This window comes from Daucus carota, chromosome 2 (assembly GCF_001625215.2).
Source record: "Daucus carota subsp. sativus chromosome 2, DH1 v3.0, whole genome shotgun sequence".
NCBI lineage: Eukaryota > Viridiplantae > Streptophyta > Magnoliopsida > Apiales > Apiaceae > Daucus > Daucus carota.
The window spans coordinates 53,511,525-53,538,257 of NC_030382.2; the positions used below are offsets into that span (position 1 = coordinate 53,511,525).

General features: G+C 35.1%; 4 protein-coding genes across 5 annotated transcripts; 1 reads left to right on the plus strand and 3 right to left on the minus strand.

Annotated features, from left to right (window-relative positions):
- Positions 1 to 1,099: 1,099 nt before the first annotated feature.
- LOC108209871 (protein MEI2-like 5) lies at positions 1,100 to 8,285 on the minus strand. The gene is made up of 13 exons (XM_017381052.2): positions 8,090 to 8,285; positions 6,735 to 6,777; positions 6,500 to 6,646; positions 5,935 to 6,401; positions 5,163 to 5,321; positions 4,962 to 5,078; positions 4,718 to 4,869; positions 3,978 to 4,069; positions 2,948 to 3,881; positions 2,778 to 2,862; positions 2,618 to 2,686; positions 1,925 to 2,104; positions 1,100 to 1,613 (listed from the first exon to the last, which is right to left on the minus strand). The coding sequence occupies exons 2-13, from the start codon at positions 6,763 to 6,765 to the stop codon at positions 1,470 to 1,472; spliced, it is 2,577 nt and encodes an 858-aa protein (XP_017236541.1). The 5' UTR covers positions 6,766 to 6,777; positions 8,090 to 8,285; the 3' UTR covers positions 1,100 to 1,469.
- Positions 8,286 to 10,686: 2,401 nt separating this feature from the next.
- On the minus strand, positions 10,687 to 14,493 carry LOC108206899 (pentatricopeptide repeat-containing protein At5g46460, mitochondrial). Its single transcript, XM_064088217.1, has one exon. It carries the CDS (start codon positions 13,088 to 13,090, stop codon positions 10,997 to 10,999), a length of 2,094 nt encoding a protein of 697 aa, XP_063944287.1. The 5' UTR covers positions 13,091 to 14,493; the 3' UTR covers positions 10,687 to 10,996.
- Positions 14,494 to 14,696: 203 nt separating this feature from the next.
- On the minus strand, positions 14,697 to 18,337 carry LOC108210259 (chitinase 3). Of its 2 annotated transcripts, XM_064088218.1 has the most exons (5): positions 17,973 to 18,315; positions 16,760 to 17,443; positions 16,575 to 16,702; positions 16,348 to 16,446; positions 14,697 to 14,998 (listed from the first exon to the last, which is right to left on the minus strand). In XM_064088218.1, the coding sequence occupies exons 1-4, from the start codon at positions 18,046 to 18,048 to the stop codon at positions 16,354 to 16,356; spliced, it is 981 nt and encodes a 326-aa protein (XP_063944288.1). In that variant the 5' UTR covers positions 18,049 to 18,315; the 3' UTR covers positions 14,697 to 14,998; positions 16,348 to 16,353. The 2 variants fall into 2 exon arrangements, with proteins under 2 accessions (XP_063944288.1, XP_017237055.1); XM_017381566.2 differs by having other exon boundaries at positions 16,575 to 17,443; positions 17,973 to 18,337.
- A 3,463-nt stretch (positions 18,338 to 21,800) lies between these two features.
- Positions 21,801 to 26,029, plus strand: LOC108209021 (putative disease resistance RPP13-like protein 1). The gene has a single exon (XM_017379702.2). It carries the CDS (start codon positions 21,960 to 21,962, stop codon positions 25,959 to 25,961), a length of 4,002 nt encoding a protein of 1,333 aa, XP_017235191.1. The 5' UTR covers positions 21,801 to 21,959; the 3' UTR covers positions 25,962 to 26,029.
- The last annotated feature ends 704 nt before the right edge of the window (positions 26,030 to 26,733 follow it).

Below are 26,733 nucleotides of genomic sequence, written 5' to 3' on the forward strand. Positions count from 1 at the left end.
GTAGTTTGGACATTCACACTTTCAATTTTCAAAAGATAATATTTCTTACAAATTAAATATATTATTATTATTATTGGGTAGAATATCTAACTTAAAACTGGAAATGGAAGCATTTAGGGAGGTACATATCATCAGTCAAATCACCTAGGACCAATCTGAAAAAAAATAAATGGAAAAATAATTCATAGTTAATGAGTTTCGATAAAGTAGAATTGGAAACTCAAGCATGTTAATGTTAGTGTTTGGATTAGCTATTTTGTAATATTGTACGGAACCTTCCCCACTTGCACGATTTGTCAGTTTTAACCTCATTCCCACATCATGCACAAATCAATCCCCCGCAGCTACTAAGATATTAGTTCTCATACCCTTTATTCTCATTTCGCCCGTTGATACTATTAAAATTACGAAGAAGTTGTGATGAACAAATACATGATTTCTTTCCCATATTTTCCTACCCTTAAATTTGGGCATTCTAAAAAAGAAACAGTGGAACCTGAACATCCCTCAGGCAACCGTCAACATCCTGACGTTAAATAGAATCATAAGAGCAGGGCTCCTTGAACAACACTCTTTATTTAATTCTAGGAACTCCGGTCTCATGCCTATTTATCTGACCTTAGTATACGGAGTCTAAGCATCTGAATTGAACCAACACTTGGATCCATACTCAATGCAACAGTACATATGTAGATAGAACGAACCAGCCATCTGACCATCTGTTCTATTTACAGAAGCATAGAACATATGCAGATTCAAAAATCAAACTCATATCTGACCATCTGTTCTATTTCCGCGGAAAGTAAGAAATCCGATCCGCGGAAAATTATAGCGGAAGGCAAAAAAAGAAGTTTGAAACTGCACCCTTGAAATTCAGATCTAACGATTCTGAAACTATGTGTTGGTTAAGGCTTATATGGCATATAGGGGCTATGGAACAAAATCCCTAGACCATAAACACTTTTTCACTACTATTTTTACATGCCTGTATAATGACTTCCTTCTCTATCTGACAAGTCAAGACAGAATGAAGCCTTCATAGATGACTGACTATCAATCACCAGCATATGTATAGTGCAATCAAAAAATAGAAGCAGCAGAAATTAAACAAGTCACCTAAAATAATAATATACAAAAGCCAGTTAAACTGGTATTTGCTCAGGTATCAAATCTCTGAAGCGCCCCAGTTCTAAATTATGACCAAACCCAAAATTCCGACTTGCCAAAGACATATCCCAAGATACTACATAAACTACATTACATAGAAATCAGATTTATTCTCAGCTGTTTCTGTCAAAGCCCGGTTATCATCTCAGCATCAATCAGAAGCTTTTGTGTTTTTTTTTTTAAAAATTATACCTCCCTCCTTTTCACTGTACTTGTACAAAGCCATTTACTTTGCTTACTTCCTATTTGACACATATAATATATACAGGACAGCAGCTGCTAGCTGCTTCCATGCATCCTCTTTAGATTTCTTCTATAGAAGAGTTCCCCCCACCTGCACCATCCTTCACAGCACTACCAGGAGATTCTCTCGGGCCTGACTCTGACAACTTTGACCGAGCTATTTGAACATTAAAGCTACTTGATGGGAGAGAGTCTTCATTGACCTGTAAATCATGGTCAACTTAATCAGCTGCAACATTAGCAGACTGCAGGATGATGCTCATGTTAAATCCTTATACTTGCTGAAAAGCAATAACTACATACTTTACAAATTATTGTAATTAAATTGCGGAAAATTAAACTCATATCATGAAATTTCGTATCCCATATATACAACAACGTAATTTACAAAGACAATAGCAGCATAAGCGAAAAAGACTATACATATTACTAGATAAGTCATGCTGAAAAAGCATATAGCATCATGAAAAAATAGTGCAAAGACCCTCAATACACAACACTATCAATATATTACCTGTTCACCAGCCTCTGTGCCGTCTGAATGAAAAAGTATAGGCCTGCAGCGTTTATCTTCATTCATCAAGCTCGAGTTTTGAAAGTGGGTTGCAAGGGCATCCTTGCCTTGGATTCGAGCATATGCCAAAAAAGCAACCTTCTCGCTATTAAACTTCTCCCACCTCTTCCCGTTAAATTCCTGCATGCGAAATTTAACATATGTAGGGTAAGAAAGGATTTCTTGAATCCTCATTGATGCTATTAATCTGCCAATTAAGCAAGTGGATACGGTATTGTCAATTTTCCCCGAGCACTCAACTTTTCGAGGACAAAATCCCAAAAACAAACCACAGTATACCACCTGTCAAGAACCTAAGTTTTGGAAACAATGACCCCTATAAATCAAATACTACCTACTGCCCCTACTTGCCACATTTCCTCTCTTTCTATAAATGTATTGTCATAGTCTATTTTCCACATGCATACCAATTACCAAGTATTTGCCACATGTATACTGCATGCACTACTGATAAAGAACTAATTGCTTTACTTTGTCACGATGCCTACTCTCTATAGTCTTTCCCTCTTGGTAAAATCAAATCGTTCTTTATAAGTCTATGAAAATAATTATAAAGCTATATGCATCATTATGGCAGGAGCACCAAAATAATCATGGAAGTCCTGAATATCAAAATCTCACACAGATACTGACCTGGTAGAATGGGATAATATGCGCTGGGGACCGCATGTTGATAAATGCATAACCGACATTGCATTTGTTCTGCAAATAGTTGAAGGAAAGAATGCTCTTAGCGAAGCGAATTTGAAAGCTTGAAGTGGAAACTTACAACTATGGCATGAGAAAAACTAACCTTAAAATCAATGGGCAGATAGAAAAAATCATAAGTACCCTTGTGATTATCATCAATAGCACCTAGCAACATCTTTGAGGTGTACCTGCAGGAAATACAGTGGGTGAACATATTCCAAATAATTCACATATCTCATATTAATTTATTCATCACAGGTACGATGCTCTCACTTGTTGGGGATATTTTTAATCATTAGAGTTGTCCTTGTATCCCCTCCATTAAGAATCTTTTCCAGGTCCAACTGAAACTGTTTCTTGTTGTCTATCTGGCTTGCATTTTGATCTAGACGCCTGCTCCTACCACGTTCAGTTGAAACTTCAGTGTTGATGGGTGATACCCCTTGGTAATGACCATTTCCAAGGAACATAGGATTTGGCCTTGCAGAAGACACCATGCCGAAACTTGGGGAACCGTTTTCTGGCAAGAAGGCATTCCCAGAACTACGGGGACCCATAAAATTCTTATCAATGTGACTCAAACCCGTGCCTCCAAAAGCAGGACGATTCATAAATAAAGCGTCTGGGGAGTCCTGGTAGGGACTAAAATGCCTTTCAAAAGGAACATTAGAGGGAGCCGATCCAACATGGTGAAGATGATGCTGTTGAGGGGGCTGAGATGAACCGATGATAGAACCACGATTGCCAGCATATGTAAAGCCAGGATACTGTCCATTAGAATTAAATGGTTGGTTTACTGGTGGTGGTCGCCACATGGATGAATTAGACTGCTCTGCTGTCAAGTTAGGACTTCCCCAAAGAAACTGTGGACCAGATAATGTTCCAATGCCAGATCCATTTGAAGCACCAAAAGCGGATGTGGCTGAAAATTGATTCACATTCGGCTCTGGAAGTGAATGTGAATGTTGAAAACCAAATCCTTGATTTAGGTTCCCATTTATATAAGTATGATCTCCATGACTACCCCTTCCAAGATCCTTGCCAATTGGTGCTATCTTTCTGGGGTTTGATAACTGAGGATGCAGAACGGAAGCTAACTTAGGTGAGCTATTACCAACAGCAGGGCTCATTGAAGCAAGAACAGGTGATCTAGCAAGAGATTGTAGAGAAGTGTTCTCGATGGGTTTGTCGTATAGGGACCAATTACCTGATAAGACATGAAAATTTTGACAGATATTAAAACAAGTATATATAATAAAGAGAAGGGCTGGAATATTGTTATGACAGAAAGTGAAGGCATCACCTGGCGGAGAGTTGGTTATTGAGGGGCCCACTTGAAGTCGAAAACTCCGAGAACCATCATGTTCGAGATCTTGACTGAGTTGCAACATCAGGCTAAGGGAAAAGGTACAAACCACAAAATTATAATTTACTAAACGGTTTTTGGATAAAAAGAATACTAAATAAAGGGAGAAAAACTTGCAAAGATAGTTTAGCTATTGGAACCACAGAAAAAAGTTTGAATATTAGTGGAATGATCATCAAAGCCAAACTTATTGACAAAAATATTTAAGATGCTACTTGAAAGCTATATATTTTAACGTGTAATTGTATCTAGCGACTAGTAATACTACAAATGGTTACTTGTACTGTTATGTCATAATGATCAAACAAGTAACAAATCGAAGAAATCTATCATATAGAACAAAACTAATTATCTACCAGTCTGTATAATTTTATAAGCGCACACACACACACTCACATACGATGGTGTAACATTTCAACAGCCCAACATTTTACAGTTTGAACGGTAAGAAAGCAAGTATCTGCGAGCTATAACAAGTCAACATTGTGTATGTCAACAACATACAACATTGTTTAAGTTTAAAGGAGTATGTAAATTAGTCACGTTGAGAGGTCAATATCTGTTATGTGAAACAAATAAAAAGCAAAAATTAGGAAAGGTGCATATCCAAACTTCGGGAATGCATAAAAAAGGTGAAAAAGATATAAAAACATTGATTGCATGAAAACCATACTCACTTTCGACGAGCTCCTCCTGGTCGACTAGGTTCAAGCTTTATGCGCTTCCCAGCAATGTCACTCCTGTTTAGGGATCTAAGTGCTGCTTCAGAGGCTCTAACATCGAAAAACTCAACAAACTTATGATGCCGCTTGTGTGGTGTTTCCCTAATCTGTTATTCATAATTAAAAATGAAAACAAATCTCAGACACCAAGTATATTTGTGTAGCATGAATTGAACGGAGTTACTCAAAAGTTAATGACCTCTTTAACTTCGCCATAAGCACCAAATATTTGAAAAAGGTCATCATTTGAAACTGATGGTTCCAGATTAAAAACTACCAAAGTCCCTTGATTCATGTCCTTGTCTGAAGGGTTATCCTGGTATTGAAATTCATGTTCAGTCATGGGTCAGTAAATGATTTTGTTGTATGACAAACTTCAAAAGAAAAGAGTTGTTTCAACCTTTGGGATTGAAAAGTGAATATCCAGCTTCCTTCCTCGTAGTGGCTTGTTTTGTAATGCCCGCATAGCAGTACGAGCAGCACGAATATCGTAGTAAGATATCATCACAAAACCCCTGTGTTTGCACGCAGTGTATAGAGTCCTTATATCGCCATATTGCTAGCATTGCAGATGGAAAGTTTAGTCGGCAAAAAAAAAGTTTCTTATATAGTAAAGAATAAACCAGATGTCAAATAGCACATAGATAAAAACAAAAACAAAAAAAACAGAAATATTTGATGCATATAAAAAACAATCAAAAGTCACCACACTGTGTAAACACATAAATCACATAAAGCTACAAACTATTTAAAAATATTGGGTTTAGCCATGCACCTAAATTTTTTGGGACCAATGAAATATAAATAAGCTAAATTTGCTAAGTGACAATACATAATTGCAAGACTCTTGATAACGTGCAGTAGACGAACGACACTATCACCACAAATTTGATGACTTTCCATCTATGTTCACTGTTACTACCACTGAACCTTTTTGTCTTGTTTAGTCCCGATGCTACCAAGCATAGAATATGTATCTTCTTTTTTTAACCCTGGTAAGTAATATCTAAAAATTATCATGCAAGTTAAAAATATTTTAAAAGATACAAGTCAGTTCCAACTTACGAGAACCAAGCAGGATTAAAATGACTTAGTAGCAAGACAGAAAGAATAAAGCTGGAGTTTCTTAAATAATATAACAGCCTACTTTAAAACCTTGTTGTTGGAATTACCTCAAACATTGTTCGCAGCTCTGAATCTTCCACATTACTATTTATGTTGCGAACAAATAGAGTTCTCGAAGGGTGCTCACCATATGGATGCTCTCCAGCAACAACTCCCACACCATTTGAGAGACTGTACTGAACCATCCCATTGCCAACGAGACTATCGGACAAACCGATTCTTGATACTCCCCGAATCAATTTATCAGGTGCATCAGGTTCCAACTCTAAACCTCCTCCACTTCCAAAAAGATCATAATCTTCCAAGTCATCCAAATGTTTAGGAAAGCCAGAGCGGTCATAACCATCAATTATACCAGCTAAAAGCTCATCCTCATCATCAGGAAGCAAGTTGCCAATTGCATGATCTTCATCATTTCCAAGAAATTCTGGATCTCCCTCAGTGATTACTTTGTTCAAGGTTGAAGATATATCATCAACAGATTGAAAACCATCTTCTGCATTATTTAGTTTCACTGCATGTGCATCAAGAAATGAATAATTAAAACTAAAAATATTTCACAGTGAGTCAGCGACTCTGAAAAACAATCACAATCCATCAACTTAAGCTTACATTTTCCATGCGGAAGAACAGGTAATGAGCTTGAGAAAAGAGTGGTGTCGCTCAAGGCATTATAACCGTCAGACCCTGGCAATATTCCAAGTTCTTCAGGACCACCTTCCTCATTAGATACTTTTATTGACTTGATCTCTGAAGGACCTGCAAGAATATTTTCAATTGCATTATAGACCAATATACACCTTTCAATAAACATTAAAAGACATACTATTAAGGATTAAATAATTACCAAAAGAGGAGTTGCCGGAAGAGTGTTGCATTGCATCACTTTTCTGTCAAATACAAAACAAAAAAAAATAAAAAAATTGCAACCATTATAGAACACACTGGTCACCTCAAAGATGCTAGCACGGTAATATTAACATGCAAATGACAAGAGGCATCATGACTGTATCTGATCTAAGGGAAAAACAGATGATGGGGCCATTTGTATAAGAAAAAGGTAGAAAGACACTATAACCAATCGTGTCTCAAAAAATTTTACTTTTAAATATCCTCTTAAATATGCTAAAAATAAACAACTATCAAGTGCAGTTTATATAACACGATAAGGTGGTTTTAAATTGTTGTACTGACCAGGATTACTGTACACGTAACACAACTGGACTAGATGTGCACGCAAGGACCCAAAAATGGTATGGAAAGTATAAAAGCTCGTCTAAGTACTAATCGTTTAATACATAAAGGCAGGGTAATAAATGCGCTAGAATAATATTCCAGTGAAATAGATATGCTAAAACCATAATTTGACTTAACACACTTGTCAAAATCCCATTGTATTAATCGAAATCCAAAATTGGAGAAACTTCCATTCTTGCAGTCAAAAGATTTTAAATAAAACCCTATCTCACAGAAAAGAATCTTTAGCCTAACTCTGACACATATAAAAGGCATATCTGTGCAAAGTATATATACATATCAAATCTTACACCATTGAAAATTCGATACATGTTGAGTAACGGCGGAAACTGCGAAAACCTAAAGACAAATTCCATCAGATAAAAAGCATTTGTCTTTACGAATAAGGGACTGCGGGTGACCGCAACAACTTAGCCAATACACAAACAAATCAATTCAACATATAAAGAAGGAGAAAATTACAATCAGAGAGTAGTTTCCCCAAGTCATACAAGGATAAAAAAAATTACTCACGTTGTATCGCCATAGAAGATAGAGAGGAAGATACCAATCAAGATACAAACGTCAAATTTTGTAAAGCCATGTAAGGAAATTAACAATCAAGATACAGACTTTAAATTTTGGAGAGCCACATAAAGAAGTTTGATCAAGATACAAATTTCAAATTGTGTAGTCATTTTTAATGATTCTCATAATCAGCATAAACACTTATACACTAATCATCATACAAGTCCGTATAAAACCAAGTCACAGACAACTATATGCACATACTGAAACCCCAATTAACCAACTAAACACTTCAATAATTACCCTACACACATAAAAATCACATATTTACAACAGATTGAAACTAACTGAATTGAAATTCAACAACCCAAAAGGCTAAAATCAACAAAAATGCATGTACAAAAAACACAAAATCAAGAAGAGTGATAGATGCATTACCAATAAAGATCAAAGCTTTAAGCCCTTCACCAAACCCTAGAAACCCTGAAAATTAAAAAACCCAAATTGAAAAACTTAAATTAAACCTTTCAAGAATTTACATCACCATGATCGAGAGGAGTTATATAAACTCTACAAGAATGATTTTTTTTCCCACTCAATCACTCTTTACTCCCTCTCTAGAACACACAGGGGCATCGTTTATATAGATATTACAGTGCGGTAATATTTTAAAGGTTACAAAAGAAAAACGGCCATTTCCCTTTTTTAATTAAAAAATAATTTTATATAATATCCCGGGTCCTTAAATGCACCTAGGCAGGATTTTGTGTAGATTAAGATCGTGTTTGTATGGGTTTTTATATTCAAGTTTTATGTTATTTTTAATTTTAAACGGAAATTTTTTATTTGTATGGGAGCAATTTCAATCATCAAAATCCTTAACTAATAAATAAGTGACATACTAAAAAAAAAAAATATAGATTATCTTGTGAAAAATTCACACTCCAATCATATCATTTTCTTATCTATAATTTTAGCAAAGCTCGTGTGAATGACTATATTTGTTGAATGAGTACAGATGTGTAACAAATATCATGTTATCAATTATCATATTAAAACAATTAAAACAATTCATTCTATTTATAACATTTGAAATAATATTAATAACATATTATATTTAAAAATGATCTATCAATATAGACAGTGCCATCGAAACTAAATGTGTTACATGTTCAACAAATTTTATATAATGTTAACATCTCCAACGGGATTGACTAAAATTGATTGGTTAAATTGGACTTCTAGGATTATGTAAAATTTGTTGAACATATAAGATATTTTGCTTCATGATACTGGCTATATTGGTTGACAATAATTTGAAAATATTGTTTTATTAATATTTTATAATGTTTAGATAGAATATATAATTTTAATATAGTAATAATGATGTTAAATCTTAATACTGATTTCTTACAAACGTATAGAAGTTCAACAGATATAGCCAACTTTAGAGCATCTCTCATCATAGAAAGCCTTTAGCTAAAAAGTGAGTTGTCATGCAAAAAAAATATATATATAGCTAACCTATTGAAAAAACCACACTCCAACCATATCCATCAGTTATTTATAATTTTAGCCAACCTCCTATGGATAATTATATTTGTCGAACCTCTACAAATCTGTAAAAAATCTGTAGGAAGATTACACATCATTTATCACCATATTAAACTGATATATTCTATTTTAACAATCTAAAATATTAATAACATACTATTTTTAAATTATAGTCAACTAATATGATCAATACCATTGAAGTACAATGTGTTACATGTTAAGTAAATTTTACCGAATGTCTTACAAGTCTAATTTAGCCAACGATTATAATCAAACTCATTGGAGATCTCTTGAGGCCGCCTATATTTAACTATTTGGGGGAAAGTAGAGTTGGAGTTGAGTCTTTTTTACATGATATTTATATTTTTTATTTATAGTATGTATTAATGAATTTTAGCTAAGGTTTGGAGATATTCTTACAAGTCCAATTTAACCAATCTCAATCTCATTTGAGATGCTCTAATAAGTTTGAAATAGATTTAGAAATAGACATAAAGTCCGAAGTGTGTAGGGTATTTTTTTGTTCAACTTATTTTATCTGTCATAATTTTTTAACAAAATCATTCAACATTAAAAAAATAATTTAAAATTTTAAATTAAGCACATGTCATTATAAATTATACGTTATTATTTCAAATCCATTCAAACAGACCATAAATAATACATTCATCATTAGTGTAGTGTAGAGATAAGAAACGTGCATATCCAAACAGATCATGTTAGTGCAGAGATAAGAAAAATGCATCATCATCATACGTTATTTAGAGATAACGTATTGTATCTTTCTGCTCAAGAACAAAATTAGAATTCTTTTTATTTTAGTTGATCTAAATTATATTTTATAAGTTATTATTTATTCTTATATCTAATTAAAAACATCAATTAATAATATTATTAATATTTTATTCTAAACTGAATAATAGGATGAAATTGTATTAAGCCATCTAATTGCACGTTTATGCACAATTATTTAATTTAATTTAAATAAAAATATATAATACTGCAACATCTATATTAATACTGAAACCTGCACATCCATGTATTTTTATAGACCTCCGTCGCGGATGCTTCACCAAAATTATTTAGGAACAAATTTCCTAAAAGCATTATATGGCCTCGGTATGCTTGATCAATTTACAGTTGCCGACTTATTTTTATAGAAAAAAAAAAAAATTATAACCTAGCTCGTCAATTTAGGTGCTTTTTAAGAAATCAAAGTTTACTCTTTAACATGCATTTGTAGCTAAAAAAGATAAGTTAATGGATGATAAGTTGATAACTGAACGTTTACTTAAACATTTAGATATTAACATTTTAAAAATTGTTCCAGAAAAATATTATTTTAAAACATGTTATAAAATATTAGAGTTCATTTTGGCGGGTTGAGGACAAAAGGAACCAGTATTGGGATCGTTTGGACAAGTTTAAAAAAAATATTCTCAACTTCTCAAGTTTGAAAAAATAAATAGAAGCTCTGAAGAGAAGTTAACATTCTCAACTTCTTAAAAGTTTTCTACTTATTTAGACAAACGAGTCAAAAAAACAGAATCTAGAAGTAGCTTTAGCTTCTTGAAAACAAACAAATGCAATGCAGGTAGATTACATATATATCGTCCAAACCAGACTTGCTGATACGATAGACTCCATGTCTCTCCAACATGTCAAGTTTTACTTTAGAAGTGCATAATGTTCTACTTTCTTGACCTTGTAATTTGGACAAGACTTTTGTGCGATTCGTGATTGCAACAGCAGATTATTAATTATGATGTTTAGGTGATCCATAATTTTGTGCTACCAGTAATCCCCACAAGAACAAACACCGTCCTTGAAATGATGAAAACGAGTTGAATCTCTTAAGATAATCTCACGCTTAACTATCTTTGATATCAACTTAATAGCAGAATGGCAATCCCCACATACACGAAGATTTTTCATCACTGTCACTGTAGTGCCATCCACTGTGCAAATCAGTGCAAAACCTATAGCAAGCCTCTCACTATGATAAGACAACATTGCTTCCTTCTGTTCTTCCTCAACATCGTGCAAAGCAAATCTTTGATCTGGGACATAACCAAATTCCTTCAACTTTTCTCCCAACCAATCAAGTTTTTGGTATATTTTCTCGCATAATGGATGTGATCTGTCCCCAGATAGAAAAGTATGCTTCAATCCTTTTAGAGTTATCCAACTACTTCCAGTCTGTTTGACAATTCCCATTGTTTTCATGTTCCCTCTTACTCTTGCAGCGTCACTCCATCTACCAGCAAAAGCGTATAGATTGGATAGCAGAATGTACGCGGCACTACAATTTGGGTCTAGATTAAAGATGTTTTCAGCTGTCCTTTCCGCTACTTCTAAGTTAGAATGCATTCTGCACCCATTAAGCAAAGAAAGCCATATGGACAGAATTGGTTTGATTTTCATACTATTAATCAACTCCTCTGCTTCCTCCAACTTACCACTGCGGCCCAAAATATCCACCATGCAGGCATAATGCTCAAGCTTTATCTCTGTGGATCTGCAGTGGAAAAAGTATTTGTACAAGCGCCTTCCTTTTTCTAACATCCCGGAATGACTACAAGCAGAAAGTAGTCCAGTGACTGTGATACTGTCTGAGTCAACCCCAGACCGCAATAGTCCACTGAACAAGGTCAGTGCTCCCATGCCACAACCATGTTGTGCACATCCGACAATACTTGTGTTCCATGAAACAAGGTTTTTCTCCTGAATATCTTTGAATATGGACAGTGCAGCATATATATCCCCACATCTAGAATATAACACTACAAGGGAATTACCCACAAAAGCATCAGTGACAAGCCCTAACACAATTGCCATCGAATGAATCTCTTTTCCTCGATCAGATGCTTCTAATTCACTACATGAATTTAAGGCACTGGTAAAAGAAGATTGATTTGGGAGAGCCCTCATTGACAACATGTCACCGAAGACCTTCAATACAATATGATGCTTGCCATTTACACTATATCCTGTCAATAGAGCTGTCCACACTACCACATTTACATGTAACTTCTCGTCAAAAACCTTGCACGAATCATCTATTCGTTTGCAGTTTGCATAAAATGTGATTAGTGAAGCAGTAACATAAACATCAGAACCAAAACCAAGCTTGACAACATGGCCATGAACCTGACCACCAAAACATAAATCAATTGCATTTGCACAAGCTGTCACCACACAAGAAAACGTGTTTGCAGTAGGTTTTACACCGGAACCCATCATCTCGCAAAAGAGACACAAAGCCTTATCACTCATCCCATGCTGATCAAGCCCACTGATCACCGAAGTCCAAGAAATCACGTTAATGCATGGCATCTCCTCAAACAACCTCATACCATCCTCGACTCTCCCATTACTAAAATAGCCATGAATCATAGAATTCCAAGCGGCCATATCCCTCATGGGCATTTCCCGGAACATCTTCTCAGCCAATTCAACTCTCCCAACCCGCAAAAACCCATTCAACATCGTCGTCCAAGAAATCACATTCCTTTCAGGCATTGCATCGAACAGCTCCAAACCCATATTCAAATCCCCATAATCTAAACACCCTTTAATCATCAGGTTCCACATTACTGTATCCCGAACAGACATTTTATCAAACAGGTTAACGGCCTCACTAAGTCTACCATTTTCGATAAATCCGGAAATCATCTTGGTGCATATATACACATTTGGAGAAGGGATCTTATCGAAAACTGAAAGGGCTTTGTCTAGTTTGTTGTTATTTAGATGATCATGGAACAGTGAGTTGTAATTACAAGTACTGTAATGAGAGTGATTTGCTATACATTTGATAAGTTCTGAAAAAGTCAAAAAAATTAGGGGTTTGACTTTTCGAATAATGGCGGGAAACAGGAGCATGATAATATGTTTATGAATTATGATCACTGATCAGAGTAGCACCATCGACGGTTTTAACTGTACAGGAGTACCTAATAAGAACAGTGTTTTTCCTAATATTTGTTAGGTGAAGAGAGTATTTATATTAAACAATGTTGTCTTAGACTTGTTGGTTTCAGATATTGAAATATATATAATGTGGTAAGAAAACACTTGTTTTAACGTGAAAGAAGCCCCCTTTTGGAGTTTAACTGGCCTATGCCATGCTCTTGCAGAGTTGAAGCAGACATCCCTGGCAAGAAAAGAACCAAAAAGATCATGTGGGATGAGCCTTTAAGACTTAAAAAAGTACTCCACATCACAACTAACATGCTTCGATCCCCGTTTCTTTGTTCCGAAAAATGAAGGTGGTTGCATCAGTTCTTCTAGTCCTAAACTTGTGTATGTATGTTATAATCCTAGGAATTGGTGGCTGGGAGATGAATAAATCTATCAGTCAAGGATTTGATCTTTCATCTCAATTATCGCGTAATTATTATCCTGAAGAAAATACTGCAACTGGATTGTTTCTAGTATTTGGTTTAATAGCGGGGTGTGTTGGTTTTGCATCACTCATCTCTGGATTAAACCATGTTTGTTTGTGGAGTAACGATACCTTGCCAGCAGCCGTTTCTGCTGCCACCGTTGCCTGGGCTCACACTGTCCTTGCCCTGGGGTAATTACTCATCCATCTTTATCTCCTGTTTGATTTACATATGTAGTAAGTAGTAACAATATTATATGTTCTTCGTGTAAATGCAATATGTCTGTTTGATTTATATATGAAGTCACAATATTATATGTTATTCGTGTAAATGCAATATGTTTGCGTAGGTTTGCCACCAAAGAAATTAAATTGCACATCAAGAATAGTAGACTGGTAAGTACAAAGTGCAAACTTACTCTTCATTCATTCAGCAACCAAGAAGCAATTTACATACGAGCCTTTAACTTGCACATTCACTTGTATTTCTAGAGTACAATGGAAGCGTTCATTATCATCCTTTCTGCTACCAAGCTTCTATACATATTTGCCATTCATGGTGTAAGGAAATAAACTAGTTGAGCAGCGTTTTTGGTGGGAATTTTCTTTTGGCCTGCCCAAGAAGTTATGGCAATGAGCTTCAGTTGGTCTGGAAATTTGGTGGTTTGTTTTTCCGAATAATGGCGGGAAATAGAGCAATATTAACGCTTAATGGTTTATAGAGGTTTTCCTAATATTTGTTACTAGAACAGATACTTGAAAGTAAATTTATTATATTGGTTAAGTGACTGATATGTAAATTAAAGTCACGTTCCTTTTCAACAGGTTTGCAATTTTTTGTTTAAATAATGAAGAGTTGTATGAGATAACTAAATATTGGATGAATTTTTTAAACTTCGAATAAAATAATAAATAGATATAATATTCTCTTAGTACCATTCATTTCCTTATAATTTTTTCACTCCCTTGCATGTATAAAAAATTATGAACAGTGTTGTTTTTAACAAACAAAGACATGTCAAAACCAGAAAATACTTGAAACAGCGATTTTGAATGGTTTCATCTATTGCACGAATTTATTTACTACTTTAAAGAATAAATGTCTTATACTGAAAAAGACAACACAATCATATATAAAGTTTGGAGAAGATGAACAAAAAAGAGGTGAAAGCACAAAAACTTTTTAAAAAGGTAGAAAAATAATAATACAGGTCTATTGAACTGCCTCCCAGAGTAGCATTACCGTTGCTGAGAACCTAACTAGTTCCTCACAGTCCCAGGATCTTGCCGATTATCTTGAGAGGAACATATGGAGCCAACTAGAGCAAAGCACACACACTGCTACGAAACACTTCTTGTTACTTCACATGCTTCATCGCCCAGTCAAGCTCCTCTATGCAATGTTTCTGTTGAAAAGTTCCAAGGCTTGTAAGCTTTTCACTTTTTGATAAACATTTCATAATTTTATGTGAATAAAAGGCAGCATCATATTCATATAGAATTAAGAAAGAATAAACGACGTGACCAATAAATAAGCATTCTCTTCATATCTTTCTAACTTGGAGAGATGATAATATAGAAAAAACACTGGGAAAGACCCCACAATCATGTTTGGGCGAGCAAGACCTCACAATAATTAAGCAAGACACTAAGACCCCCAGGAGGGGATACAAATTCTTTTTACAAGAACATAGAGGGGGCCATAAGACCAGGCATTTAACGTTATGGTGGGCTAATGGGCGACAATGCACTTCTCCAAACTGATAGAATTGTCTCATGTCAGATGCCTTGTTTTTTTAGGAGAGCACAATCTGGTTTTCCACCTCATATAAGATGCATCAGACATGTACAAATGGTGATTTGTAAACTGTTAAATATTTTCGCTGTTTGGAGTGTTGCAAAACACACAAGGGAGAACCTCAACCATAGGGTCGCCCATAGGCCAGTTGTCTACAAAAGCAATGGTGGTCATGAATGAGACTGCTACCGAGAACACCATTGCATGCAGAGAATTACAGCCCATGTTCCAAAACTTTTTGCAGGTCAATGGCATATATGTTGCCTCTTAGAATTCAGCTTTTAAAAAGCTGGTGAGGTTATGATAACACTCTTTGTTTTTCACATTGTAGTTCTTATTGTGCACTGCGAGAAACCTACTGTGACCCCCCCCCCCCCCCCCAAAAAAAAAAAAAAAAAACAGATAAATTGCTATCCAAGAGAAACTTCTCATTGATCTACAAAAGGAGACAATCTTTTTTCATCTAACACTCTTACACATTGCAGAATTAGTCTGGTCTTGAGAACATATATGTTTTTCGATTAAAATATTGCACAATGTATTCTTTTGTTGAACATGTTATATAGAGACCACTATTTCATTGAAACTCATACGAATTATGTATGTTCTATAAGTAGAACATGTCTTGTAACTTGCAAAACATTGCAATATATTGCTGGCAAAACTTGCATAATTTTCAAGATATTTAATAAAATAGTGGTCTTCCTAGACTATGTTCTATAAGAAAATACATGGTTTCCACCGTCTTCAATGAAATAGTGGTCTCCGTAAAACTTAACGGAATATATAACCTTATAGAAATTTATATCTTGTAAGCAGATAATTACTTGACTTTAGAAAAACAGACGAAATACTATATGCAGAAAAAGAATAATCCTAAATTTGAAAGCAGCAATTCCAGTAATGCATGTGCAAATCTTCTGCCTCAGATGTACATAAACATTTAATATTACCCACCTGAAATCATCTGTCAGAGCTTGTAAATAAGTCAAAGATTCCACAGCAACTCTTGAAGGACGTTTTCTGCACAACTTGTGGAGCTGAGGCTACAAGAGGCTGCAAAATATTCAAAATATTTAACATGATTTCTGAATCCTTGTCTTTTTAGATCTTGATTCAAACTTCATAATATATCTAACAAAACACATACGACTACTCTCCTACAGTAACCCACAAGTCATTACCTGGCTGTCAGAACATTCAGGACTCTCAGATTCTTTAATGTGATCTCCACCGTTACTTGTATGGACATTAGGAGCGTTGAAGGACAGTACAAGTTTTTCATCTTTGTCTTCAGTAGCGGAATCCTTTACACCCAGGTAAGCAGATGGATTTTCCTCTGGTGTTGAAACTGTGTTATCCTCTTTATCCCATGATTCCGAATCCATCAGGACTGATGAAATTCCAGTATCGTCACCAGAGCTGGGTAACCCTTTATCAGAGTTTTGTTGAATTTCCACTTTATAAACCATATCAGAAGTCATGGGATAACCACTGGAAGCACTTCCATTTACTTGAACCACCTCTTCAGTCAATGAAGTCGTGCCTGGAGTCACCACAGGGACAGTTTCAGCTACTGAAGAACTGGTTTTTCCCGCTGAAATATTAGTATCAGCTTGACTTGCCACTGTGGATAAAGAATCAACCATCTGTCCAGTTTCAACCACTTCCGTCTTCTTCTCAACATTAGACTCATCATCTGAACTGCTTCGACTACTATTACCACTACTGCTCGAGCTAGAGCTACTGGATGAACCCCCAGTGTGCACTTCCTTGGATTCAATACTTCCCTCCTTGCTTCCATAATCTTCCTCCGATTTCAATTCCCATTCAATCTGAACAATATTGTCGCCCATCTTCACATTCTCTCCAGAATTAACTCCTCCTGGATAACTCTTTTCTAAAACAACCGACTGACCAGATGAACTACTTTCTTTTTTCTCAACCTCTTTACCATCTCCCTCGGCAAATGAGTGCTCAGAGCTATGGTGGTCCTGCGACGAAGAACCACCATCACTCTTTTTGTCATCATAATGTTGTGCGTCATCACTTCCTACAATAGTTTCATCCATGGCAAAGAATTCAATACAAAATTAAACCAACAAAAGTACCTGAACATATATGCTAATTACCAAAACAAAAAACAAAATTAATAGGTTTGACCGAACTAAACCACAAGCTTACTATAAAAAATCAATAAACAAACAGAAATTACATATACCCACTCAACCACTTGACATATACAAACACAGATTCAGACATAAGAGAGAGGAAAACAACATATATTTAAACTTGTTACACACATACATACAAATTACAACAGCTAAGAGCCTAAGATGGAGATGGGGTAAAAGTAAATTTCACAAAACCATTAAAGAACACATAGTAACAACACAAATTCAGATAATTAACAGAAAATTAGCATATACCCATAAATTCAACCACACAGAGAGGGAGGGGGAGAGAGAGAGAAGGAGAGGGAGGGGAGGGGGAGAGGGGAGGGGGGAGGGAGAGAGAGAGAGGGAGGGAGGGGGAGGGGGAGAGAGAGGAGAGGGGGGGAGAGAGAGAGGGAGAGAGATTACCTTGAGAAAGAGAAGAAGATTGCTGGACGACCTTTTTCTTCTTAGCAGCTTTTCTCTTTTTAGCACCTGAAGGCATGACTTGATAAGTACTACCACTCCTAGTTGATAATTAGTCGAGGATTGATAAAAAAACCGCACAAATTTTATGGGTTGTTGGATTGGGGGGTTTCTGCAAATCGAGAGAGAGAGAGAGAGAGAGAGAGATTTGAAATAAGAAAGGTGGAAACTCAAGTGAGACAGAGCGAGTGCAACGAGGGGAGAAAATAAAGGAATAAAAAAATGGGGAAGAGGCAGGAGATTGGTGTGAGGTGAGCGTGAGGAGTGTGTGTAGGCAGCTGTAGCCTGTATGTATGTACTATGTAGTATGTCTGTTTCCTCATCGTCTTCAGCGCCTTTCATTTTTATTATTCATATTCACTCTTTTTTTTATAAAAATAACTCTCTTATTTTTTCCCCAACGGTATGGATGCAGAATGACAGAGGTAACACGTAACAGTGTCAAAGTATTTGTAATTAATATTTAAGTAATACAAATTCGAGCTTATTTTCCCTCCATCCCAAATTAGATGAGTTTTTTGGGAAAAATTTTTATCCCAAAATTATTGAGCTTCTCCCTCTTCGATGCATATTTATCAACCATCTTCCTTCTTTACCCTCTCATATTTATTATTCTAATGTACCACTAGCTAGTACTACAATAAGAACAATAAGAAGTCAACACAACAAATATAGGCAAAGAAGGAAAAAGAAACAAAAATTTAATACTTCTTAATATGTATGAAATGAGCAGAAGACTCATCTAAATTGGGATGGAGGGAGTATCATATTTCAAAAAAAAAAGTATCATATTTTTTGATGATAATATAAAATATAACTCTCAAAAATTTAAATGATATATTTTATATAAAAATTGAATTTAATATATATTAATGTACTCCCGATATTCTCACTATTAAAAAACTGTCATCAATTTTCTATAAGCAATCCAACAATTATTTTGTTGTTGATTATACCAATGTCCCAACTAATACAAAATTATATATTTTAATTTTAATGATATAGAATAAAAAATTAAATGATATAAAATAAAAAAAATTATTGATGTAAATTGTTACTGCTTTTTTCTGTTGAAATATTTTCTCACTCAAAAAATTTAAAATTATTATACTAATCTATATTAAAATGAATTATTGTTAAAGTATATTTATAAATAAAATTACTTACGTTTATAATCCTTAATTTCGATGAACACATATATTTTGAAACGTGACATGTCAAAACTTCACCGTGTTTGCATGTTAGTACCCCGGTCCCCAAAACACCCATTTCGTTAGAGAAGAGACATTAACGTGAAGTTGGTGAGAGAAGCAGGGTGTAGTTAACACAAACGCACTTTAGGGGTAATTTAGGTGATCTTAAAATAAGTGCTTCTTGTTTAATATATAAAAAGAAAGAAGTAGATGTTAGAAGCAAATTAAGACTTATAAGTGATTAAAGTGTTTGAGAAATAAGTAAAAGTCCTGAAGCAAAAACTAGCATTCGTAACTTCTTTTAAGTGCTTTTCAATATCTTACACAAACAGATCAAGAAAAACATAAGCTGGCTTCTTGAAAAAAGAAGTGCTTATATTGGGCACCCCTGGCTTCTTGAAAAAAGAAGTGCTTATATTGGGCACCCAAACAGACACTAAAAGTGAACATTGCGGCGGGGTGGCAATTTCGGGTAACAGATCGTGTTCGTGTCAGCAATTGGGTCGATTTCGGGTCAAGCTAAAATCACTTAAAATTAAATAAAATTGAAAATTTAAATTATTAGAAATGAAATTCTAATTTCGAATCATTTCGTGTAAATCAGGTGATTTTCAAGTCATTTTCGAATTTTATCTCAATAAATCGAATTGCGGGTTCGAGTAAGGTATATTGCCAACCATAGATTCTCACACCCCCTAATTTTCACTTTTCACCGATTCTAGAAATTCCTGACTTCCTGTATCTCCGCACAAAACAAAATCCTATATCTCCGCACAAAACAATCGATTCTCTTGCTTCGCTTTTCCATCCCCTCAAATTATAACCGCACTCCTCTCCAAAATCCAAATTCTGCTCAATATCTTTCTCAACTCCTGCCTTTTTGTCTTTTTATAAAAACTATAATTTAGATGATATATATATTTACTAATGTTCTAAAAATCTCCAATTTAACCGATTAATTCCCTGCAAGGTCGGCAATCGATCCGATTTTCAAAATCCGATTAATCCTTATATATATTTCTTAATCGAAGTATATGTGATAAATTATTAAAATTAAAATACTATATTACTTTATATATGAATAATTATAGAGGTTATGAATATAGAAAATATATTAGTTACTAAATAACTAATATAATAATAACTAAATATTAAATAATATTTTAATATTAAAATAAATCTGATTTTAACTCCGATTTCCGATTAATCCTTGAATCGGTAGCTCAACCGATTAGATCCGATTCCCGATTTCTGTAACACTGATATTTACTATAAATTGCACCCCAATTTCAAATTAAAATATTATTTTAACAAAATTTGAATTAGGAATCCAAAAAAAATTTCAAAAATAAAATACAAATATCTAAATTACCCGCTCAAACGGAGAATAAATAAATGAAATTACATATTTAACACGTACTATAAGCAATTCAAATAATTGCATTAAATTCAGGTAATATTATAAATAATATTATTGTTCACAAAATTATAAAATCAACATAAATTCTGAATTATTTGAAAAAATCATTTTCTTTGCGAATAATAAAAATAACTAGTTACAAGATTCTGAATATTTATCAATAATTCAAAAACATAAAAAATTAATTGGATAGATAATTTATAAATAATTTAATCGATACAAATAAATAGAAAATAAAATTCTATATTTAAAACATAATTCTGAATTATCTCAAAATTACAAAATAATAATTTCAATAAAAATCAACAATTATTTCTTAAACGCATAATTATTATTCACATAATAAAGTTCTCGATATCCTACTGACTTGGAAGATAATAATTAATTTAAAAAATTACAAGATTAGATATTAAATTTTTTCCTCATAAAAATATTATTAATGTGAGCTGTTCTACTGCAATTAACTGCACTTAACTATACAAACTGCACTCAACTCTTACAAATATTCTAAACTAAAATTTAAAAGGTTTAAACCAAAATTTAAGTTACCTCCAGTATCTCTAACACAATCCAAAATTACTAGTAGTAAATACTAACATAATTATTATACTATAATGATTCGTACATGATTGATTCATCTGTTTCACAAGTGTTGCGCTAGCTGATCTACATGTGAACAATATCACAAAATTCTGATGCGTACATGCAATTAATAATATGGCATGAATTGTATGCCTTAATTCTTGATAAAAATTCTGATGCGTACATGCAATTAATAATATGGCATGAATTGTATGCCTTAATTCTTGATAATGTATCGAATATTTGTGTTACTCTTGTCAACATCTGGTTTGTAACCAGCATGGTGCTTGGTTGAAATTTAACCGAAAATCATCAGCAAAAACTAAAAGTAAAGTCATCGAATCATTTCCTATAAAAGGTGGTTATGTTTTGCTATTAGCTTCATGCCTGGGAGCTCTGCTACCTTCTGATTTGGATGCTGCCTAAGGTGGCTAATGTAGAACTGAAATAAAAAAGGACTAAAGAGGGGCACAATAAAGTTCTTTAAATAAGTCATATTTTCACATGGATTAGATTAATCAAACTAAGGTCCACTGTATAAGACAATAGTGGCCTGCATAGAATGGTTTTTGTGGCCTGTATCATGCAAATTGCAAACTATTACTTTGTTTCTCCCCCACAAAAAGTCAGAATAGAAGGCTTGATTGCTTCCTTGACTCCTTCCTCTTCTGGTTCATCTCTTTCTGCAATCTGTTTTTATCCCACAATATCTTCTCTTTCCCACACAAAGTATCAATGGCAGATATCTTTTTGTCTGCTTCAGTTACCGTGCTCTTTGATAGGCTGGCCTCGGCTGATCTGTTGAGTTTGGCCAAACAAGTCCGAATACAAGACGAACTCAAGCGGTGGAAGGATACCCTTTCAAGAATTCAGGTTGTTCTTGCTGATGCAGAGGAGAAGCAGTTTACCAATAGATCAGTGAGGCTGTGGCTGCTTGATCTGCAACATTTTAGTTATGATTTGGATGATACACTTGACATCTTGGAAACTGAATTATTGCAACGTTCAGTGTCCGGATCAAACAATAGTTTCAGCCTCATGAATGTATTGTTTGATCATTATGCAGGGTCCAATATAAGTAACATCTCTACCAGATTGGATAACATTATCAAACAAAAAGATGGTCTTGATTTGAAGGAGAATGTGGGATTCACACCAATATCTGCCACATTCAGAAGATGGCCTTCAACTTCATTGGTTGAATCCCATGTTTATGGTAGAGAGAAAGATAAGGAGATGATCATCGACATGTTAATGAAGGATGACGGAACTGACTCAGACAAATTTGTGGTTCCTATAGTTGGTATGGGAGGGCTTGGTAAGACTACACTGGCTCAACTTGTATATAATGATGAAGAAGTGGATAGAAACTTTGAACTTAAAGCTTGGGCATGTGTGTCTGATAATCTTGATATTCCTGGAGTCACCAGGGCAATACTCGAGTCACTTGCTTCACAGTCTTGTAACTTGAATGATCTGAATACGCTTCAAGTAACCCTCAGACAGAAGCTGTCAGGAAAAAAGTTTCTACTTGTGTTGGACGACATCTGGAGCCAAAATTATGAAGAATGGGATCTCTTGCGCCGTCCTTTCTTAGCGGGGGCTCCAGGAAGCAAGATTATTGTCACAACCCGCATTTCAGACGTTGCAAAGATGTTAAGTCATAATGGTGCACACCATCTGAATCAATTGGAGCCCAGCCACTGCTTATCCTTACTTGCGCGGCATGCTCTTGGAAAGGACAATTTCGTGGAACATCCGGATCTTAAGGAAATTGGTGAGAACATACTTAAAAAGTGTAAAGGACTGCCTCTGGCCATAAAAATGCTCGGGGGCCTCCTGCGCACTAAACAGTTTCCAAATCAATGGGGGGATATACTAAAAAGCAAGATTCTGGACTTACCGGAACAATCAGGTGGCATTCTTCCAGCTCTACGCTTAAGCTACCGTCATCTACTTCCTCATCTAAAGCAGTGTTTTGCTTTTTGCTCAATTTATCCCAAGGACTATGAGTTTGACAAGGAGAAGTTGATTAAGCTATGGATGGCTGAAGGTTTATTGCCCCAATCAAGTACAACAAAGCAGAGTGAAGACTTTGGTTGTGAATACTTTGATGAATTGTTATCAAGGTCATTCTTCCAACAATCAGCTACATGTAAATCCAAATATGTGATGCATGATCTCATAAATGATCTGGCTGTATATGTTTCTGGGGAAAGATGTTTCAGGTTAGAGGATAACTGGAACAATACTGATGATCCTCGAAGGGTTCGCCACTCATCATACATTACTCAAAGGTTCAACAACTTCGAAAAGTTTGAAATTTTGCATAAATTCAAATCATTGAGAACGTTTATACGTTTAGACATACACTATGGGTATACTACCCATTTGTCTAACAAAGTTTTGAAGAACTTACTGCCCAAGTTGAAGTTCTTGAGGTTGCTATCTTTGAATGGTAACAATATAATGGCTCTTCCAGCTTCCATTGGAGATCTAAAGCACTTGCGCTACATAGATCTGTCTTATACATCAATTAGAACGTTGCCTGATTCTGTGACTGCTCTCTACAATTTGCAAACACTTTTAGTACATGGTTGTAGAAATCTCTGTAAGTTTCCTGTAGGCTTTGAAAACTTAATCAGCCTTCGGCACCTTGATAATGCTGATACTGGAGAATTACTGGAGATGCCCTGTGGAATTGGCAAACTTACGAATCTGCAGACACTGTCAAAGTTTGTGGTTGCGAAAGGAGGTGGGCTAAGATTAAGAGAATTAAGAGACCTGAAGTTTTTGCGAGGGAAGCTTTGCATTACAGGATTACACAATGTGACTGGTGCTGGAGATGCAAAGGAAGCCAGATTGGGGGATAAGCAAGATCTGGATGAGCTCATTCTGGAATGGGGTACAAACTTGAATAAGTCCAGCTGCAGGAATCTTGATATTGATGTACTTGGGGATCTTGAACCTCAGAAAAACCTGGCGAAGCTCGCAATTTATTACTTTTCAGGCATAAGACTACCGGACTGGATTGCTGATCCATCATTCACGAAATTACAGGAGATTAATCTTATTGGCTGTTGGAGATGTGCATCTTTGCCCCCACTGGGCCAGCTACACATGCTTAAAGTCTTGAGCATTCGGGAAATGCCTGAATTAAGAAGTCTTGGTGTTGGTTCTTCAGGACTTGATTTTTCATCACTTGAGAAATTGACGTTTGATAGCATGCCAGAATGGAACGAATGGTTTTATTTTGACAGGAATGGCGAGAAAGTTAGCCCCCAATTTCCAAGCCTTCGCGAGCTCACTCTTCAAAAATGTCCCAAGTTAATCAACATTCCGAAGTTGCCACTTCCCTCTCTTTGCTTATTAAAGCTTGAAGATTGTCCTGTAAATATACTCAAAAGTCTTGCTAATTTCACTTCACTGACTACATTGACTATCATTAGCATGAAAGAGCTGCCTTGTCTCTCTAAAGAATATATGCAGTTCTGTGGAGCACTTACATATCTAGAGATAAACAATTGTAGTGAACTGGTGACAGTGTGGGGTACAGGGGTTGCCTTCGCTGAGCTTTCCTGCCTAAAAGAAATGAAGGTTGTAAGTTGTCGAAGGCTCATATCATTTTCTGAAACAAGGCAAGCTTTTCCGCGCAATCTTAGAAGTCTGAGTATACTCCAATGTGATCATTTAAAGGATTTCCCAGATATGCCGTCTCTCATAAAATTGTCAATTGAGAAGTGCCAGAGTTTACACTCCTTTGCTGCGGTGACATTGCCCATGCTTCAACAACTAGATATAAAGGATTGCGCGGCTTTGGTGTCTATGCCTGATTATGAGCCTGGCATATCTTGCCTTCAAGAGTTGAATGTTTCAAAATGTGGTTCCTTGCGATGGTGGCCAATGGACAAGTCACCTACCGCCTTAGAAAAGCTTTCTATAAGCAAAAACTGCAGAAACCTAGAGATAGGGATAGTGCTGCAGTGGATGACTACTAGAATGCCGTCGCTCTTGGAACTTGACATACGTAATAGTGGGGAAGTCCTGGTGAAAATAGTTAATTCTGAGCAGCACAGGCTTGCAAGCCTAGTTAAATTGGTTATCAGTAAATGCAAAACTTTTGAATCTTTCCGAGCAAAAGGCTGGCCTCCCATTCCTCATCTGAAATCTCTATCCATTGGTTCGTGTAAAAATCTCAGATATATTCCATTAGATCAAATCCAGAGCCTTGAATCTCTCGACATATGTTATTGTCCAAAACTGGAGTCCTTTCCGGATGGTGATCTACCTCGAAAGCTAACCAAACTTACCATGCGAGGGTGTGGAGAATTATTAAAGCCACTTTCAGAATGGAGCCTCCACAAGCTACCCTCTCTCGAAAGCTTCTCCATCTCTGGTGGATTTTCCAGGTTGGTTTCAATATCAGACGATAAGAGTGATGCATGGCTTCCTCAATCCCTTAAACAACTTAGTATAGGGGAGTTTGAGAGTCTGGAAAGCCTGGGCAAGGGTCTCGAAAATGTGAGGTCTCTAGAACATTTACTTGTTTGGGATTGTCCTAAGCTGCGGTGTTTGCCTGGAGGAAATGTGGTGAGCTCCCTATTGTCTTTGGAAATCCGAGACTGTCCTATTCTGGAAAACAAATGCTTACCCGAGAATAAAGGATCCTATTGGCCCATTATTTCTGACATTCCGAGGGTGAAGCTATCTCATCGATACATCCACGATGAAGAATAGCTGTAACATAATACATAATACCTTGTTAGGTACTCACTCATCCTTGTGTTCTAAGCTCATTAAAATTGTCAATTCAAGTCATAGTTTCGATACTACAGTAATAGTTTTCTTTTCGGTACTTTAAACTATTGAATGAAATTGCTTGGTATTTCTAACATTTCATTTACGGCCCGGGAGGCTGAGAACTGGAGTGATAAAGTTTTAGGACCATCTCACCTGTTTAGCTAAAAAAACTTGTTTATAATTTAATTTATGATATTTTTTTCAACAAATTATTATTCTTTAAATTATAGTATAGATTTGTTTTAAATTTAAATTATAATATTTTTAAATTTTATGTTAGATTTACATGTTAAACTGTTTTAACTTACGTTGATTTAGGTGTTTTATAAATTTGAACTTAAAAATTATATTATAAATACAAAATATAAAATAAATAGAATAGAGAATATATATTAGATGAACATTTAACCAATGTTCCCAATCAACGTGGTTTCCTAAAATTGCACAAGCAGTTTGGTGTCTTAATTAAATATCAATACATAAAAATTATATAATTAATAAAAAAAAGTTGAACTATTTTTTGAAAATAAAGAAAAAGAAAAATGTATTGACTTATTTTATTTATAATAATATGTAAAATTATAAAATTCAACTTATTAGGATTTTAATTAAAACTCATATATTATATTAATTTAATTATTATTATTATTTAAATAATGAGCACAAAACAGGAGGAGCACAAATAAGAGGATGAAAAATAATCATATCG